General features: G+C 41.4%; 1 protein-coding gene across 1 annotated transcript in view; it reads right to left on the bottom strand.

The window, feature by feature from the left end:
- The window catches only part of LOC127000983 (putative neural-cadherin 2), a 179,071-nt gene that overhangs the window by 67,276 nt on the left and 91,256 nt on the right, over positions 1-20,539 (bottom strand). The window contains exons 7-11 of the mRNA XM_050865157.1: positions 14,668-14,901; positions 11,472-11,635; positions 10,356-10,502; positions 7,472-7,648; positions 5,138-5,326 (exon numbers count right to left, since the gene is read on the bottom strand). Coding sequence (XP_050721114.1) covers positions 5,138-5,326; positions 7,472-7,648; positions 10,356-10,502; positions 11,472-11,635; positions 14,668-14,901 — 911 coding nt within the window. The remainder of the gene's footprint in view (positions 1-5,137; positions 5,327-7,471; positions 7,649-10,355; positions 10,503-11,471; positions 11,636-14,667; positions 14,902-20,539) is intronic.

A 20,539-nucleotide genomic window follows, 5' to 3' on the forward strand; every position in this document is an offset into this window, starting at 1 on the left:
GTGTGTGAAATAACGTTCTGAGGGTGAAAAACGGTGTAAGGGTGTGGGAAATAACGTTCTGAGGGTGAAAAACGGTGTAAGGGTGTGTGAAATAACGTTCTGAGGGTGAAAAACGGTGTAAGGGTGTGTGAAATAACGTTCTGAGGGTGAAAAACGGTGTAAGGGTGTGTGAAATAACGTTCTGAGGGTGAAAAACGGTGTAAGGGTGTGTGAAATAACGTTCTGAGGGTGGATAACGATGTGAGGATGTGGGAAATAACGTTCTGAGGGTGGATAACGATGTGAGGGTGTGTGAAATAACGTTCTGAGGGTGGATAACGATGTAAGGGTGTGTGAAATAACGTTCTGAGGGTGGAAAACGCTGTGAGGATGTGGGAAATAACGTTCTGAGGGTGGATAACGATGTGAGGGTGTGTGAAATAACGTTCTGAGGGTGGAAAACGGTGTCAGGGTGTGTGAAATAACGTTCTGAGGGTGGATAACGGTGTAAGGGTGTGGGAAATAACGTTCTGAGGGTGAAAAACGGTGTAAGGGTGTGGGAAATAACGTTCTGAGGGTGGAAAACGGTGTAAGGGTGTGTGAAATAACGTTCTGAGGGTGGATAACGGTGTAAGGGTGTGGGAAATAACGTTCTGAGGGTGAAAAACGGTGTAAGGGTGTGTGAAATAACGTTCTGAGGGTGGATAACGGTGTAAGGGTGTGTGAAATAACGTTCTGAGGGTGGATAACGGTGTAAGGGTGTGTGAAATAACGTTCTGAGGGTGGAAAACGGTGTCAGGGTGTGTGAAATAACGTTCTGAGGGTGAAAAACGCTGAGAGTGTGGGAAATAACGTTCTGAGGGTGAAAAACGCTGAGAGTGTGGGAAATAACGTTCTGAGGGTGGAAAACGCTGAGAATGTGGGAAATAACGTTCTGAGGGTGGAAAACGGTGTAAGGGTGTGGGGAATAACGTTCTGAGGGTGGAAAACGTTGTGAGAGTGTGGGATATAACGTTCTGAGGGTGGAAAACGTTGTGAGAGTGTGGGATATAACGTTCTGAGGGTGGATAACGATGTAAGGGTGTGGGAAATAACGTTTTGAGGGTGGATAACGATGTGAGGGTGTGGGAAATAACGTTCTGAGGGTTACGCTGTGAGGGTGTGGGAAATAACGTTCTGAGGGTTACGCTGTGAGGGTGTGGGAAATAACGTTTTATGGGGTCGCTAACGCTGTGATTGATTTAGGAAGCAACTTTTGTGAGAGAAATGGAAACGTTTTGTGTGGGTGGATGTGCTTTGGGGGGAAACGATAAAAAATGAAAAAGTCAGGTAATTCATTAACTGAGTCCAGGTGATTGATGGGAAAGGGAAAACAAAACGAACAAACGGACGAACGAATGATAACTTAGCGGACGACAAAAGTGCAGGGGAAAATAATGAAGAAAAAGAACAGTGAATAAAAGAAATTTCAATATGAGTAAAAAAAAGTATCCTTGTGTGTTCTCAGGCTAAGTAAACAAACAAAACAAATACAGGAAACGAAAGCAAACAAATAAACAAGCCAAAAAAATACTAAGGAAAAGGAAAGCTGATAAATGAACAACAAAAATAAACAAAGGAAAATCAAGCTAATAAATAAACCAAACAAAACAACAACAAAAAAAACTAAGGAAAAGGAAAGCTGATAAATAAACAACAACAAAAATAAACAAAGGGAAATAAAGCAAAAATAAGCAGAACAAAACAGAAAAAAACTAAGGAAAGCAAAATCAATACCGTAAGACAGAGAGAGAGAGAAAAAAAGTTATCGTGGTAAAAAATAAACGTTCGTGTGTGACTGGAAACCGTTTGTAATGAAATATACGGTTTAACGTTTCCAGGTAAAAAAAAAAAAAAAAAAAAGTAGAAGTTTGTGTGGCAAGGCTTCGAAAAAGTATAAAAGTAACGTTTGCTGGTATGTATAAAAAAGTAAACGTCTGTGTGGAAACGTTACAAAGAGGTATAAAAGTAACGTTTGCTGGTATGTATAAAAAAGTAAACGTCTGTGTGGCAAGGTTTCGAAAAAGTATAAAAGTAACGTTTGCTGGTATGTATAAAAAAGTAAACGTCTGTGTGGCAAGGTTTCGAAAAAGTATAAAAGTAACGTTTGCTGGTATGTATAAAAAAGTAAACGTCTGTGTGGCAAGGTTTCGAAAAAGTATAAAAGTAACGTTTGCTGGTATGTATAAAAAAGTAAACGTCTGTGTGGAAACGTTACAAAGAGGTATAAAAGTAACGTTGCGAGGTAAGACATAAAACGTTTGTTGGTGGGAAAGTAAGGATATCTCTAAAGAGCGTAAATATATCGTTTGCTGCGTGATAAAATTGATAAAATAAACGTATGTGGGAGAAAACGTTGCGAATAAATATGCGTTGCCACCAGTTAAATAAAAATATCAAGGTTCGATAAAAAATGAAAAACAAACATAAAAAAGGAAAATGTTACAAATAGACAAACGTTCCCATCAATAAAATGATAAAAAAAAATTCGTATTTGATAAGCTAAAAAATATTAAGAAAGGAAAACATAACCAATAAAAAATCAAGGTTCGTGTGTGATGAGAAGTAAAAAAAAAACCATAAAAAAAGGAAAATGTTACAAATAGACAAACGTTCCCATCAATAAAATGGTAAAAAAATAAAGTCCGTATTTAAAAAGCTAAAAAATATTAAAAAAGGAAAACATAACCAATAAATGAAAAGTTACCATGAATAAAATAAAATAAATCGGGCGATGAAGTAAATGAAAAAAAAAACGTTAGTGAGCGAAACGTAAAGTAATGTTGAGAGATAACTTTATTTTTGCGCGGGAAGCGAGAAAAGGTGTGCAAAAAAGGAAAACAAAAACAAGGTGTGCTCTGAAAATGGAGAAAATGTCAGGTGTGAGGGAATATTGGAAAGGTGAGAGCAGGTGTGTGTGTGTGTGTGTGTGTGTGTGTGTGTGTGTGTGTGTGTGTGTGTGTGTGTGTGTGTGTGTGTGTGTGTGCGTGTGTGTGTGTGTGTGTGTAACTTTTTCTCATTATTCATCATCGTTTTTTATTTTTTTCTATTTTATATCTATTTTTTCCTTCTTCGCCTTTTTCTTTATTATTATTATTATTATCATTATTATTATTGTATTCATTATTCATTATTATTCATCATTTTCTCTACCTTTTCTCTTTATATTTTCCTCCTCCGTCTTTTTCTTTTCCCTGATTTTCTCTTATTCTTTTCTGATTTTCTTCTAGTCAACTTTTTTTTTTTTAGGTCTTGGTCACGTTTCAAGATTAATTAAGAAAGGAAAGAGTGAAGAATATAATTGGTAGGTTCTATGGGTTTTATATTCATGTGTGTGTGTGTGTGTGTGTGTGTGTGTGTGTGTGTGTGTGTAAAAAATGTTGATGGAGGCCTGGTGATGGATTGATGTCTGCGTGATGGATGATTCGCTGATGCTGCGGTGATGAATCGGTGAATATATGGATGAACCGATGACCGGATGACTGAATGATTGAGTGTAAGGGTAAGGGAATGAATGAAGGAATGGGTAAAGCAATGGATGAATGAATGGATGAAATAGATGAATGAATGGTTGACTAAGTGGATGAACGAGTGGGTGAATGAATGGATGACTAAGTGGATGATCGAATGGGTGAATGAATGGATTACTAAGTGGATGACCGAATGTGTGAAGGAATGAATGAGTAAGTGGATGAACGAACGGGTGAATGAATGAATGACTAAGTGGATGAACGAATGGGTGAATGAATGGATTACTAAGTGGATGACCGAATGTGTGAAGGAATGGATGACTAAGTGGATGAACGAATGGGTGAATGAATGAATGATTAAGTGGATGAACGAGTGGGTGAATGAATGAATGACTAAGTGGATGAACGAATGGGCGAATGAATGAATGACTAAGTGGATGAACGAATGGGTGAATGAATGGATTACTAAGTGGATGACCGAATGTGTGAATGAATGAATGACTAAGTGGATGAACGAATGGGTGAATGAATGATTAAGTGGATGAACGAGTGGGTGAATGAATGGATGACTAAGTGGATGAACGAATGGGTGAATGAATGGATGACTGAGTGGATGAACGAGTGGGTGAATGAATGGATGACTAAGTGGATGACCGAATGGGTGAATGAATGGATGACTAAGTGGATGACCGAATGGGTGAATGAATGAATGACAAAGTGAATGACCGAATGGGTGAATGAATGGATGACTAAGTGGATGACCGAATGGGTGAATGAATGGATGACTAAGTGGATGACCGAATGGGTGAAGGAATGGATGACTAGGTGAATGACCGAATGGGTGAATGAATGGATGACTAAGTGGATGACCGAATGGGTGAATGAATGGATGACTAAGTGGATGACCGAATGGGTGAATGAATGGATGACTAAGTGGATGACCGAATGGGTGAAGGAATATATGACTAGGTGAATGACCGAATGGGTGAATGAATGGATGACTAAGTGGATGACCGAATGGGTGAATGAATGGATGACTAAGTGGATGACCGAATGGGTGAAGGGTAGAAAAAAGGAATGAATGGATCGCTGAAAATTGAGCCAGACTAAGATATGGATGAAAGCAAGGGTGAAGAGGTGAATAAATGGATGAATCGATGACCAGATGACTGAATGGTTGACTGAATGGATGAAGGAATGGATGAAGAGGTGAAAAAATGGATGAATGAACAGCTGAAAATTCATTCAAACTAAGAAATGGATGAAGAAATGGATGAAGAGCCGAAAAAATGGATAAATGGATGATTGAAAACTTATCCATACTAAGAAATGGTTTAAGAAATGAATAAAGAGCCGAAAAATGGATAAATGGATGCTTGAAAACTCACCCAAACTAAGAAATGGATGAAGAGGTGAAAATGGATGAATGAACAGCTGAAAACTCATCCAAACTAAGAAATGGATGAAGAAATGGATGAAGAGCCGAAAAAAGTGGATGAATGGATGATTGAAAACTCACCCAAACAAAAAAATAAGAAATAGTCGAGAAAAAAAATCACTACCACCACCACCACCACCACTACCACCACCACTACTACTACTACAACAACAACAATCACTACAACCACTACAACCACTTTTCCACTCACCAGTAAAGTCGCCGTAGCAGTTCTGGGCGGCGTTCCTCGATCCACCGCTTCCACCAAGACCCTGTGGAACTCCGCCGCCTCCCTGTCCAGCTCCCTCGCCAGCTGCACTACGCCCGCCTCACTCACGCTGAACAGGCCGCCGGGGTCCGTCTTGGGCGAAACACCGTAGTCCACCCTCCCGTCGCCGCCCTGGATGATAGAAAACGGGGATGGATTGCCTGTTACTGTTTGTCTCTTTCTGTCTGTTTGTTTGTCTATCTATCTTTCCCTTTCTCTCTGCTTATCTGTTTGTCTATGTCTCTGTTTCTGTTCATCTGTTTTTCCTTCCTTCCTTTCCTTTCTTTTTCTTTTCTTTTCTCTTTCATAGTTTCTTATTTTTCCTTTCAACTTTCCGTCCTTTCTTTCTTCCTTTCTCCCTAATTCTTTCTTTATTTTTATGCCTTATCTTTTTTCGTTCGTATTTTTTCTTTATTTCTTTCATTCTCTCTCTCTCTTTCTTTCTTTCTTTCTCTCTCATTCTCTCTCTCTCTCTCTCTCTCTCTCTCTCTCTCTCTCTCTCTCTCTCTCTCTCTCTCTCTCTCTCTTTTCACCCCCCCCCCCCCGCAATAAGCCACATCTGGTCCTTATCGGCACACACTCTAAACAGAACATCGGCTTGGTCCTTACGATGGTCGCGGTTTATCGGTCACCTAAATCCAATACGGCCTTTTTTCTCACTCTCCCGGGCTGACCAGATGCTTATGGGCTCTCTCTGCTGCTTTATTTATTGTTATTATTATTAGTGGTGGTGGCTGGGAGGGTGGGGGAGGGAGAAAAGGGAGGGTAGAGAGAGAGAGAGAGACAGAAGGGGGGAGGTGGGGTGAAGGGAGGGAATGGCAGGGAAAGGAGGGAGGGTATAGAAGGGGTAAGGGAAGGGAAGGGAGAGAATGGACGGGTGGATGGAGAGGGAAATGTGGGGAGAGAGGAGGTGAGGTGAGGGAGAGGTGGGAAGGAAAAGGAAAGGAGGAAGAGGTGTGGATGGAGGGGAAAGGAGGGAGGGTAAAGAAAACGGAAGGGAAGGGAAGGGAGAGAATGGACGCGTGGATGGAGAGGGAAATGTGAGGAGAATGTGATAGAAGAGAAGGAGAGAAGTAAAGTGAGGGGAGGGGAGAGGTGGAAAGGAAAAGGAAAGGAGGAAGAGGAGTGGATGAAGGGAAAGGAGGGAGGATAGAGAAGGGGTAAGGTAAGGGAAGGGAAGGGAGCGAATGGACGGGTGGATGGAGAGGGAAATGAGGGGAGAATGTGATAGAAGAGAAGTGAGGTGAGGGGAGGGGAGGGGTGGAAAGGGAAAGTAGGAAGAGGGGAAAGGAGGGAGGATAAAGCAACGGTAAGGGAAGGGAAGGGAAAGGAGAGAATGGAAGGGTGAATGGAGAGGGAAATGTGGGGAGAATGTGACAGGAGAGGAGAGAGGAGGTTAGGTGAGGGGAGAGGTGGGAAGAGAAAGGAAAGGAGGAAGAGGGGTGGATGGAGGGCACAGGAGGGAGGGTAAGGAAGGGGTAAGGGAAGAGAAGGGAAGGGAGGGGATGGAAGGGTGGATGGAGAGGGAAATAAAGGGAGAATGTGATAGGAGAGGAGAGAGAGAAGGTGAGGTTAAGGGAGAGGTGGAAAGGGAAAGGAAAGGAGGAAGAGGGGTTGATGGCGGATAAAGGAGGGAGGGAGAGATGAAGGGAGAGAAGGGGTATGGGAGAGGAACGGGATAGAGAGGAGTGGATGGAGGCGGATGGCAAGGAGGCACACAATAGATAGGACAGGTAGTGCTTTGCTTCGAAGGGTGTACAGGTGTGCGGGGAGCTTGGGCGGGCAACACAGGTAAGCCTCTCATTAGAAAGGTGAGGTGTGGCCCAGGACAGGTAACAAGGGCCAATTAGGCGTCCGCGCACACCTGGCAATAACAAGACGCTTACCTGGGGGCTCCCATTGGTTAGTTCCCGCGCAGGTACGAACCTAATTGAGAGTGAAAGTAAATAAAGGTGAATGCAGGTGAGAAGGAGAGAGTGAACGAAATTAGGACGTTCATGGAAAAGAGAAACAGAAATAGATAGGAAGAGGGATAAATAGAAAAACATATATATATAGATATATATATATATATATATATATATATATATATATATATATATATATATATATATATATATATATATATATATATATATATATATATATATATAGAGAGAGAGAGAGAGAGAGAGAGAGAGAGAGAGAGAGAGAGAGAGAGAGAATGTGCCTCCCATAACTCTCCATTTCCCTCCTTCTCCCTCTTCCTCCCCTCTCCTACTCTTCCCCATCGCTCACCCCGTCGTCGTCGTGGGCCGGGAAGGAGGCGAGGTAGGTCCCAGGCGGCGTGTCCTCGGGCAGCGACAGGTGGGCGAGGCTGGCGGTGAAGGTGGGAGCGTTGTCGTTGGAGTCAAGCAGGTGCAGTGTGACCCAGGTGCTGTCAGTGTTGTGAGGGAAGTGCCAGCCGTCCTCACCCTGCGTTGGGGGGGAAGAAGAAGGGTGACACGGTGAGGAGGAAGAAAGGGAGGAAAGGATTGTAATGGGAAAAGGAATGTGACTGGAATAGGAATAGGATGGGGGCAAGTTTGTGAGAAGAATAAGATGGTGATGAGGATAAGGAGTGTGATGGGAAGAGGGTTGTGATGGGAACCGGAATATGATGGGAATAGTAAGACGAACTAGAATGAAAATGTAAAGAAGAAAAGAAAATGATGTAGAGAAGAAAAGAATGAAAACTTGTACATGAATGATAGCGAGAGAGAGAGAGAGAGAGAGAGAGAGAGAGAGAGAGAGAGAGAGAGAGAGAGAGAGAGAATGATTACTTCTACTATTGCACTCCTAAAGTTGGGTTTCTCAATACAAACTTTAAACTCTCAGATTCCCGATTCTTCTCTCTCTCTCTCTTACATACTTATAATCTCTCTACTAATATTTTCATTGAACTCGACACAGGATTTTTTTTTCTGGTAACACTTTTTAATTAAAGAGCTGGACAGGTGAAGCCAAGTATAAATTAACACACCTGAGCTCTATACTCTCACCTGTGTGTGTGTGTGTGTGTGTGTGTGTGTGTGTGTGTGTGTGTGTGTGTGTGTGTAAAAGGTGTACACTGTTGTCTATCTGTCTGTCTGTCTTTTTCTGTCTCTCAAAATGCTATTCTGTTTCCTATTTGAGAGACATTGTATATTAGTAAACTGCTTCTCTTTCCTCTCTTCCTCCTCCTCCTCGTCCTCCTCGTCCTCCTCCTCCTCCTTCGTGTTTAGTCTTTTGTCTCATGTTATTGCTTTTTTTTTTTTTCCTGTCCACTGAATGTTATTTTCCTTCCTCTATTTCTCTATTTTCCTCCTCCTCTTCCACCTCTTCCTCTTCCTCTTCCTCCTCCTTTCACAAGACATCTTTATACACTTTCAAAAATCTTTTCCGTATGAGAGAGAGAGAGAGAGAGAGAGAGAGAGAGAGAGAGAGAGAGAGAGAGAGAGAGAGAGAGAGAGAATATCTGTCGTTCCCTGGAGAAAAAGAATCTTAAAAGGAATATTGGAAACTCCATTATGGTTTAAGGAGATAGAGAGAGAAAGAAATGATAAAAATGTGTGTGTGTGTGTGTGTGTGTGTGTGTGTGTGTGTGTGTGTGTGTGTGTCACTGTAATATTAAACAGACTAAAACATCCCCATCCTCTCTCTCTCTCTCTCTCTCTCTCTCTCTCTCTCTCTCGTGCTTTCAAGTCTATAAAAGGAAAAACATATATGAGCATGAGAGAGAGAGAGAGAGAGAGAGAGAGAGAGAGAATTAGTAACGAAATGGTCTAAATGTGAAATGCATATGCTCTCTCTCTCTCTCTCTCTCTCTCTCTCTGTCTCTGTCTCTGTCTCTCTTTCCAGTAAATAATCTTAATAAAAGGATTTGTGAATAATAAGTCTTTCCAGTGAAGAAGAGATAAAGAAAAGAGAAAAAAAGAAGAAAGAGAAGAAAAGGGAAGGAAATAAAAGAAAGGGAAAACAATGTAAATAAAAACTCTCGTGGCTTTGCAGAGAAAAGAAAAAAAAGAGAAAGCCAAAAAAAAAAGTGGAGAGAATATAATAAAAAAAAAATTACGAATGAAATGGAGAAAGAAAAAGAATAAAGAGGAAGAAATAAGTAAACATTGTCATTTACTTTGTGTGTGTGTGTGTGTGTGTGTGTGTGTGTGTGTGTGTGTGTGTGTGTGTGTGTGTGTGTGTGTGTGTGTGTGTGTGTGTGTGTGTGTGTGTGTGTGTGTGTGTGTGTGTGTGTGTGTGTGTGTGTGTGTGTGTGTGTGTGTGTGTACCTCGTTATTCCTCATCCTGTTTATTTTTTCCTCTCGTTTTTCTCTCCATTTCCTTTTTTTTTCTTCCTCAAGCCTTCATTCCATTTATTTTTATTACCTCTATTTCTCTTCCCTTTATTTCCCTTTGGTTTGCCTGTCTGCCTCTCTGTCTGTCTGTCTGTCAATCTGTTTACCCGTCTATCTGTTTGTCTGTCTAACTGTTTACCTGTCTGTTTGTTTACCTGTCTAATTTAATCGTTCAGTTTGTCTCCTTTCTTATCCTTTTTCCTTCCTCTTTTCCTCTCTCCGTTTGCCTGTCTATCTAGCTATCTGTGTATCCCTGTCTGTCTGTTTCTTTTATCTGTGTGTCTGTGTGTTCCGTTCTATCAGTATATCTCTCTTTCCCCTTCAGTTTTCATCCCTTACATTCCACAAATCCACCTATTTCCCTCCTTTTCCCTTCCACAATTTATTTCTCTTTCCCCTTCAATTTCCATCCCTTACTTTCCATCAATCCACCTATCTCTCTCCTCTACCCTTCCACAATTTATCTCTCTTCCCCCTTCAGTTTCCATCCCTTACTTTCCACCAATCCACCTATTTCCCTCCTCTAACCTTCCACCTACCATAATTTCCCACCTCCATCCACCTTTCCACTTAACCTATCCATTTCACTCACTAACACCCACGCACAACCTCCCCCTATCCATACACACACATATAAACACTCCATTCCACTTCACCCCTTAACCTCCCTTCCACTCTGCATTCTTCCACACACACACAAGCTCAATACTTCCACCCTTCCACAAATTAACACCTCCGTCACCACCCACTAGCCTACCTTCCACGCCTGTAACTTTGTCTCTTCCACTCTCCTCACTCCCCCTCCCACTTACCCTGTCCGTCACCTCCACTCTGAACCGGAATCCAGCTCTGTGGGCGGGGTTCTCGTAGTCAAGGGGTTGCCGCGCCCACAGCAGACCGCCCACACCCCCGGCGCCCACTCTGAACAGCTGCCAGCCACGCCCACTCTCCGGAACCACCTGGGAGAGAGGGAGTGAGAGGGAGTGGGAGAGAGAATGTTGTTAGTTTGTCGTATATGGAAAAGAGAAAGGGAGTGAGAGGGAAGGATGGGAAGGAGAGGAGAGAGGAGAGGAAAGAGAAGTGAAGAGAGAGAGAGAGAGAGAGAGAGAGAGAGAGAGAGAGAGAGAGAGAGAGAGAGAGAGAGAGAGAGAGAGAGAGAGAATTAATGGGTATACGCATGTGGCAGGAAGGATGAGGAGGGAGGAGAGAAAGAGAGGGAGAGAAGGAGGGAGAGGGAGGGAAGGGAGGGAGGGAAAACGAGGTAACGGAGGAAATATGAATGTGATGAAGGGAAGGGAAAGAGGAAGGGAGAAGGAAATGAAGAAATAGAGAGATTGAGGTAAGGAAGACAAATAGGAGGGAAGGAAGGAAGGAGAGAAGGAGAGGAGAAGAAGTGAAGGAAAAGGAGGAGAAAGAATAACAATGAACAAAGGAAGGAATAGAATAGGGAAGGAAGGAAAGAAGGAAGAAAGGAAGGAAGGAAGGAAGGAGGGAAGGAGAGGAGAAGAAAAGAAGTGAAGGAAAAGGAGGAGAAAAGAACAACAATGAACAAAGGAAGGAATAGAATAGGGAAGGAAGGAAAGAAGGAAGAAAGGAAGGAAGGAGGGAAGGAGAGGAGAGGAAAAGAAGTGAAGGAAAGGAGGAGAAAAGAAGAAGAATGAACAAATGGGGGAATAGAATAGGGAAGGAAGGAAGGAAGGAAAGAAGGAAGGAAGGAAGAAGGAAGGAAAGAAGGAAGGAAGGAAGAAGGAAGGAAAGAAGGAAGGAAAGAAGGAAGGAAGAAGGAAGGAAAGAAGGAAGGAAGGAAAGAAGGAAGGAAAGAAGGAAGGAAAGAAGGAAGGAAAGAAGGAAGGAAGGAAGGAAGAGAGATAGAGATATTAGAGAGAGAGAGAGAGAGAGAGAGAGAGAGAGAGAGAGAGCAAACTCACCCTGAAGGAGAACTCGTTGTTGAGGTCCTGGTCCATCACCCCGAGCTCCCCCAGGGGTTGGTCGGGGGTGAGCTGCTCCCCCGCCGCCAGCACCCACTCCTTCTGGGGGAACCTGGGGGGGGTGTCGTTCACGTCCCCCACCTCCACCAGCACCGTTCCTGTACCTGGGGGGTAAAGGGAAGTAAGAAGGGGGAGTGAACGGGGGGGGTTGAGGGGGAGGGGGAATAGATGAGAGGGAGTGTAAGAATGGAAAATTGAAAGGTAGGGAGTAAGGTAGGGGGATAGGAAGGGAAGGGAGTGAAGGGGAGTGGAAGGGGAAGGGGAGTGAGAGGGGGAGAGAAAGAAAAGAGTGTAAGAATGGGAAATTGAAAGGTAGGGAGTAAGGTAGGGGGATAGGAAGGGAAGGGAGTGGAGGGGAGTGGATGGAGGAATGGGGGAGTGAAGGGAAGGGAAAGGAAGGAAAAAATAGGGGTATGAGAGATGTGGGAAAGTGGAAAGAGGTAAAAACAAATGGAGGTATGGAAAAGTGGAGGGGAAGGGAGTAAATTAAAGTGGAAGGGTAGGAAAGTAGGGAGTAAGTAAAGAAAGTAAGGAAAGTAAAAAGAAAGTAAGAAAAGAAAGTAAAGAGGGGAGTGAGGAGGAAAGAAAGCGAGGAAAAAAGGGGGAGTAAGGAAAAGAGGAGGAAAAGAGCTAAGGGGAAAAGAAGTGGATGTATGGAAAGGTGGAAAGGAAGGGGATAAAGACAGGTGGAATAACAGGAAATAAAAAAAATAAAACAGGAAGTGAGGGGGAATGGAAGGGATGAAAAATGGGAGTAAGGGAAATGAAGGAAAAATGGTAAGGGAAAAATAAGGAAAAAAAGTGAAGGTACTGTATGTAAGGGGTAACATATACAGGTAAGGGTTATGGGATGGGGCAGGTATAGGAGACAGGTGTGTGGAAGGAAGATATGGGATGGGTGTGCTGTGGTGGTGATGGTGGTGAGGATGAGGGAAGGGGTGGCGGAATAGGTAGAGAGGAAAGAGAATGAGGAGGTGAAGAGATTGATGGGGATAGGAAAGGATGATGGAGAAGAGGGATATAGATAGATAGATAGTTAGATAGAGATAGATACAAAAAAGATGGTGAGGGAGAGGGAAAGGAAGATAGAAAGATAGATAGAGAATAGAGAGGGAGGAGATAGACAGATAAAGATAAACAGATAGAAAGATAGAAAAGACGAAAGGAGAGAAAGTGTAAAAGTAGGAAAGAAAAAAAGAAAGGGGAGGATGGTGAAAGAGAGGGAAAGGGAGATAGAAAGATGGCTAGAGGATAGAGAGGGAGGAGATAGACAGACAGATAGACAGATAGAAAGATAGAAAAGACGAAAGGAGAGAAAGTGTAAAAGTAGGAAAGAAAAAAAAAGAAAGAAGGGGAGGAAGAAAAGCAACATGAGGAAGAAGAGGAGGAAAAGAGGAGAAGGAAGAGGAAAATGAGAAATAGATAGATAGATAGAGGAGGAAGAAAGAGGGGAAGATATAGATAGATAAAGAGAAAAGAATGAGAAATTTTGTGATAGCAGGAAGCAGGAAGAAGAGGAAGAAGAGGAGGAGGAAGAGGAAAATGAGAAACAGATAGATAGATAGAGGAAAAAGAAGGAGGAAAGATATAGACAGACAAAATAAGAGAAAAGATGATAAATAGTATGAAAGAAGGAATGAGGAAGAAGAGGAAGAAGAGCACCATACGGAAGAAGAGGAAGAAGAGGAAGAGGAGGAGGAGGAGGAGGAGAATGATAAGTAAAGTAAACTGCATGATAAATAGGACATAGAGCTTACTAAAATGATGATGAGAAAGGATAAAGACATATGAGAAAGAAGAAGGAAGGAAGGAAGGAAGGGAGGGAGGAAGAGGGAGGAGAGGGGGAGAGGACATGAGCATAGATGGAAAGGAAAATAGTTGGTAAGGAAAACAGAGAATGATGGAAAGAAGGGAAAAATAATAAAGAAAATATAGATAGATAGATGGAAAAGTAAAAAAGGTAAAAATATAAAAAGAAAAAGTAAAGAAAAAGTAAAAAGAAGTATAAGGAAGAAAACAAAGAAAACAAGGAGCATTGAAGATGTATAATAGAAAAAAAATAAAAGACAAAAAAAAAGAGAAAAAAATGAGAAAAAAATGAGAGAAAGTTTAATAAGACCTGAGCGAAAGGAAACAAATAAACAAACAAACAAACAGAGAGAGAGAGAGAGAGAGAGAGAGAGAGAGAGAGAGAGAGAGAGAGAGAGAAAAAAACTCAGACACACACACACACACACACACACACACACACACACACACACACACACACACACACACACACACACACACACACACACACACTAGAATACGAGAAAAAAGGGAAAAAGAAAACAATAAAGAATGAAAAAAATAGAATAATAAAAGGGGAAAACACGACAAAGGATAAACGTATAGAAAAAAGTGAGACAAAGATAAAACACGACAAAAAAAAAAAACACATACAAACAAACACACAAAAATATTCCCCAGAACAAAAAACAACAACTTAAAATACAGATTAAAACAAAGAAACAAACAGACAAATAAATCTCCACCATCACATATCCACCTTCATCCACATCACCAACAACAAACTCCACCTACTCATCCAGCTACACTAACCACCACTCCACCCTTTCCTTCTACCCTAATCCACCTCTCACAAGCATCCCCATCCACACTCACTCCCATCTCCTCTCCCCTTCCAGCCCCCTTCCATCTCCCTTATATTCTCTTTAACACTCTCTCCCATCTCCTCACCACCTTTCAGTCCTCCTTCATACCATTTACATTTCCACTCATACACACTCCCTGCTCCTCTCCCATTTCCATCTCTCTTCCATCTCCATTATATTCCCACCAACACTCCCTCCGGCCCCTATCCACATTTCAGCCCCCTTTATATCTCTCTTATATTCCCACCAACACTCCCTCCGGCCCCTATCCATATGTCAGCCTCTTCCATCTCTTACATTCCACTAACACCTCTTATATTCCCACCAACACTCACTCAGGCCCCTATCAACATTTCAGCACCCTTTAAATCTCTCTTATATTCCCACAAACACTCCCTCCCTACATTAACCTCCATTCCAACCAAACTTTTCTATTCTAAGGCTGTTCCCCCTATCAACTTCCTTCCCATCCGCTCACCCACCTTTCAGCCCGCCTCCATCCGTCGCGACCACTTGTATGGCATAACGTTGGGCCTTCTCTCGGTCCAAACAACAGATGGCGGTGCTAATGATCCCGTCCTGGCCATCGACGGTGAAGATCGGTCGGCCCGTCTCTTCGTCGATCACGTTCTTCTCGAGGGAGTAGACGAGGCGGGCGTTGGTCCCTTCGTTTGGGTCGTCGTGGTCTGTGGCTTGGACCTGGGTGACGAGTGTGCCTGTGGAGAAGGGGAGACAGATGGGTTAAGTGTGGGTAGGTGAAGGGAAGCTTAGATAGGCAGGGAGAGAGTTGGGTAATGTTTTTATTATTTTTATTTTTTTACACCTAAGGAAACAGCTCAAGGGCCACACAAAAAAGGATTAAAAAAAAGCCCGCTAATCGCTGTTCCCATAACCACAAAGACACAAGTAATAAGTGGCCAATAGAGAGGTCAATTTCGGGTAGGTGAAGGCAAGTTTGGATAGGTAAGGAGATTGGGTTAGGTGTAGATAGGTGGGAGTGGTGACTTAGCATACCTATTCAAACCTACTTTCTATTTCCATCCCCGGCATTCTCTTCACTTTTTTTTTCTTCTCATCTCTTTCTTTTCATTATTTTTTTTCATCTATTTCTTCCCTTCTCTTTCTTTCAATCTTTTCCCATTCACCCTCAACCTCATCTTCCCTCCTTCTCCTCCTCCTTCATCTCTTTCTTTCCATCCCTTCTTTTTTCATCCCTCTTTCTCTTCATCCCTCTCTTTCAATCTCTCCCTTCATCTCCTACCTCATCATCCCTCCTTTTCCTCCCCCCTCTTCCCCATCATCTTTTCATCCCCTTCCTTCAATCTCTCCCTTCATCTTCAACCTCATCATTCATCCTTTTCCTCCCCCTCTTCCCCATCATTTTTCATCCCTTTCTTTCAATCTCTCCCTTCATCTTCAACCTCATCATTCATCCTTTTCCTCCCCCTCTTCCCCATCATTTTTCATCCCTTTCTTTCAATCTCTCCTTTCATCTTCAACCTCAGCATCCCTTCTTTCTCTCCCCCCTCTACCCATCATCTTTTCATCCCCTTCCTTCAATCTCTCCCTTCATCTTCGACCTCATCATCCATCCTTGTCCTCCCCCATCTTCCCCATCATTTTTCATCCCTCTCTTTCAATCTCTCCCTTCATCTTCAACCTCATCTTCCTTCCTTTTCCTCCCCCATCTTCCTCATCATCTTTTCATCCCTTTCTTTCAATCTCTCCCTTCATCTTCGACCTCATCTTCCCTCCTTTTCCTCTAACCTCTTCCCCATCCTCTTTTCATCCCCTTCTTTCAATCTCTCCCTTCATCTTCAACCTCATCTACCCTCCTTTTCCTCCTCCTCTTCCTCATCATCTTTTACCTGTATCACATTTTCTTGGCCCCTGATCTACCTGCCTCCTCAGCCTCCCCCCCCCTCTCCCCCCTCCATCTCACCTGCCCGCCAGCCTCCATCCAGGTGATCATTCAGGAATAATAAAGGCGGGAGGCTTATTTTGCGAGCATGATTAAGGAGGGAAATCTCTCTCTCTCTCTCTCTCTCTCTCTCTCTCTCTCTCTCTCTCTCTCTCTCTCTCTCTCTCTCTCTCTCTCTCTCTCTCTCTCTCTCTCTCTCTCTCTCTCTCTCTCTCTCTCTCTCTCTCTCAAAATTTCGTTCGCTTGCTCACTTTAATGACGGCAAAAAAAGTCTTCCCTCCGATATTTTTTTCACATTCTCTCTCTCTCTCTCTCTCTCTCTCTCTCTCTCTCTCTCTCTCTCTCTCTCTCTCTCTCTCTCTCTCTCCTGAGCAGCGTAATTATGATAATGTGCCAGTTTCTCAGACACGGGGGCCACTTTCCGAAAATTTTGGGGACACGGCGCCTGGGACACTAAATTGACTTCCTCGTCGGCGCTGGACACGGGCGGGAAAAAGGTTGCCCGTCACTCACCAACGTTTTCTGACCCTTACTAACGTTGCCTGATAGTTCCCTTGACGCTCAGAAAAGTTACTCACTCACAAACGTTTCTCTGAACCTCTAAAACGTTGTCTGCCACTTATAAACGTTGCTTGCTACTTACAGACGTTTTCTTGACACTCAAAAACGTTGCCAATCATTCTTAGTACTATTTTAAAGCTAAAAAACGTTGCCTGCCACTCATAAACATTTCTCTGACTCTATAAAACGTTGCTTGCTACTCACAAAGGTTTTCTTAGCACTAGAAAACGTTGTACGCCAATTTGACAGTGAAAAACGTTGACTGGTTTTCACATCGTTATCTTGACAGTCCAAAACGTTGCCCGACTCTGTAAAATATTTTCTTGACACTCATAAGAGTTTGTCGTCTCTCACAAATGTTTCCTTGATCCACATACACGTTTTTAGCCACCTTTCAAATGTCTTCTGCCAGTTACAACCCTACAACGTTCCCCAAGAACTTAAAAGAAAAATTTATGTCGCTCATAAACGTTCCTTGTGGTTCACAAACGGTTATTAGGCTCTTCACAACCTGTTTCTCCCTCTCCAAAAACGTCTCTCCCCCTTCCACAAGTTTCTCACATCGTACAAGACCCCTCAAATTCAGAAACGTTCCTAGTCTACTAAAAAAAATTGTATTGCTCCTCATAATCCTTTCTTCCCACTCAGCAACATTTCCTTAACCCTACCAAACGCGTGGCTTCTGGCAGGCTAATCCTGACCGCTTTATGATGTCTCCTAACCACAGCCTTTATTGCTACTTCGGTCATTTTTGGCACTGAGTCGCGGAGAGACTGGACTATAAAGGCTTGCCCGCGCTCGCAAACATTGGGAACGGCCGGCGGAGGAAGCTAAGGAGAAAGAAAGAGAAACATCATAGAAAGTAGCGGCGAAAAACTAAATCAAAAAGGGACAAATTAAGCAGAAAAACAAGAGAAATGCAACAGTTACCAATGGAAAGGCTGTACTATAAAATTCTTCTATGTGTTTAAGTATAAATTGGGGTTAAAATTCGAGAAGAAGTAAAAATACAAACAAATAAGAGAGAAAGTAGTGAAAAGCATAAAAAAAACCCACTAGACAAAATATGCAGAGAAATCGAGACACTGTAATGGGGTACTAAAACAGATAAGACAGAAAGTAGTAAAATGCATAATAAAAACACTAGAAAAAATATGCAGAGAAAACGAGACACTATTGGGGTACTAAAAAATCCAAATAGATAAATCTCTTCTCGCCCGTGGATGCCCTGGGTTCGAGCACCGTGAAAGGCGTTCCAGATAACAATATTAACATAGACATTTAGTGGAGAACCGAGAGGAAAACTGATACGGTTCTTCTTCTAACGGTAAATAACAGATCGAAAGTTGAATAAAAGGAGAGAAAAAAATGCATAAAAAAGAAAAGAAAAACCTGCCCCTGGAAGAAAAGAGGAAACAGCTAAAAGAGATGAACAAATTTAGCTGAGATAAAAACATAAATAATATAAAAATGAGAAAAAAAAGCTGATTACTCAAAGGACGCACAGATAACACACGTACGAAATGAGATAAGGAAAAAACAACAACCCACAGATATACGTTGAAGCAAAAAGGAAGAAAAACATATATAGAGAAAAACACACTTTTAATTTTATTCAGAGTAACTTTTCACCGCTCTTTCTCTCTCTTTTCTTTTTTGTCTTTTATATTTTCCCCTTTTTTTCGGCCTCAGTTCGGAGTTGTGGCGTATCTGTTTTTTTTGTCTTTTATATTCTTCCCCTTTTTTTTCGGCCTCAGTTCGGACTTGTGGCGTATCTGGTCTGCTTTATTTTTTTATTAGATGTGAAACAATAGCAACAGAAAGGCGGTACTGAAAACAAATCCGCCAGGGTAAACATTCATCGGGATAAGAACATGAAAAAAATAAAAATAAAAGAGGAAAAGAAATGGAGACTCAATGGATAACACACGTACGAAATGAGATAAGTAAAAAACAACAACATAGATATAGATAACAGAGAGAGAGAGAGAGAGAGAGAGAGAGAGAGAGAGAGAGAGAGAGACACTCCGAAGAAAGTCAAGAAAAATAACAAATTGATAAAGTCGTTAAAATAATATATCCAAAAGCTAATACCACCCGGAAAACGAGGTCGAAAAGCTGAAAAGGTAAAAAAAAAAAAAAAAAAAAAAAAAAGTAAAACGCGAATATTCTTGGTATCACAGACGAGTTTACGTTTTTTTGTGACTCTTTGGACATGATTAAGATTCTTTTTTAGTACCCGAGCACTCACTTCTTATTTATTGGAATATCATATGAAAGAAAATCATAAAAATTCAAAATATTTCTCGTCTCAAACATGATTTAACGCCTTTCTTGACTTAACTCAGCTTCAGGGAGACTGCACTAACTCACTGCTGTTGATCAAGGGGGTTAAATGAGCTTGCTTTGAATACGCGACATGTCAATAATTCTTTTCATATTAATATTCCCTTATCGCGAAAAAAATATGACCCAAATAATTTATGTACCGGACGCGTTCTCTACACACTTACTTCAACTTGGCATATACTCAATATTTCACAAAACCCCGAAATTTAATCGTTTTCTTCTTAAATATTTTTCTCTCCAGTGAAGAGAAAAATAAAACTCATATAAATCCCGTACCAAACACGTTTTTTCTACACTTTTCCTTGATACTGGCATATGTTTACCTTTATTACTAGAGAATTAAACACTTTCCGTTCTAATTATTTTTTCTCCTTTTTAACAAGTCTAGCATATTTCTTTTTATGGCCTTTCTTGTAAAAAACTACTCTAATATTTCTCGCACGTTTTTACATTTTTCACAACACTTCGCATCGGTTTCTGGCAGCATTCTTTCTACTAACACTCACGCGGATTTAACTTTTTTAATCACTAACGAAAAATATAAACATGTATTACTACTTATCATATTTAACCTACTTATTTCTACATTTTTTTTTGCGTATTCTCGACATACCATTGCATTTTTTTTTTCACAAACAGTCCTGTAGAACGTGGGAGCAGCGATTAGCGGGCTTTTTTTTTCATACACCTTTTCGTTGCCCTTGAGCTGTATCTTTAGTTGTAAAAAAAAAAAAAAAAAAAAAGTTTTCTCATTATTTTATTTTCGAGTTCTATTTAATCTATTTATTCATTCAACGTTTTATCTCCTAATATATTTTCTAACTTTCCTTTAATCGTTTCCTAGATTTGAGAGTGTTCACGTAATTTTCTCCTGCTTCCTTTTTAACACGGTAGCTGCCGGGGGTCATGTTTCTTAGGTTAAGTTAGGTTAGGTTAGGTTAGGTTAGGTTAGGTTAGGTTAAAGACCCTTCTAAGCAAAATAATTAGAAAGAATCATCACCCACGCAAACCATTTCATAATATATATCAACGCATATGTGATCAGTTTATGCATCATCTATTTTGGGAGGTTTATATCATGGCAGAAATTTGGCCCATCGCTGGTACACGGTAAAGCCACAGATTTGGCCCGTCGCTGCTACCGGGTTAAAACTTTTCTTTATTCCTTTCATATGTTCAAACACGCCTGGAAATTCTACCTTTTTTTCACCTACTGCCTTTTTTTACTCTCCTATATTTCTCTTCTTTTTCTTTTCCTTTTTCTTATTCCTAGTCTTTTCCGTCTTTTGATTTTTCTTTATTTCTTTTTCCTTCTGCCTTTCTTTTTTTCTTTCCATTTTTTCTCATTACTTTTCTTTTTCTTTATTCCTTTTTACTTTATTCCCTTTTCTTTTTTGTTTCCATTTTTTCTAATTCCTTTTCTTTTTCTTTATTCCTTTTTCCTTCTTCCTTTCCTTTTTTCTTTCCAATTTTCTTATTAATTTTCTTTTTCTTTATTCCTTTTCCTTTATTTCCTTTTCTGT

Source organism: Eriocheir sinensis, chromosome 19 (genome assembly GCF_024679095.1).
Source record: "Eriocheir sinensis breed Jianghai 21 chromosome 19, ASM2467909v1, whole genome shotgun sequence".
NCBI classification, from domain to species: domain Eukaryota; kingdom Metazoa; phylum Arthropoda; class Malacostraca; order Decapoda; family Varunidae; genus Eriocheir; species Eriocheir sinensis.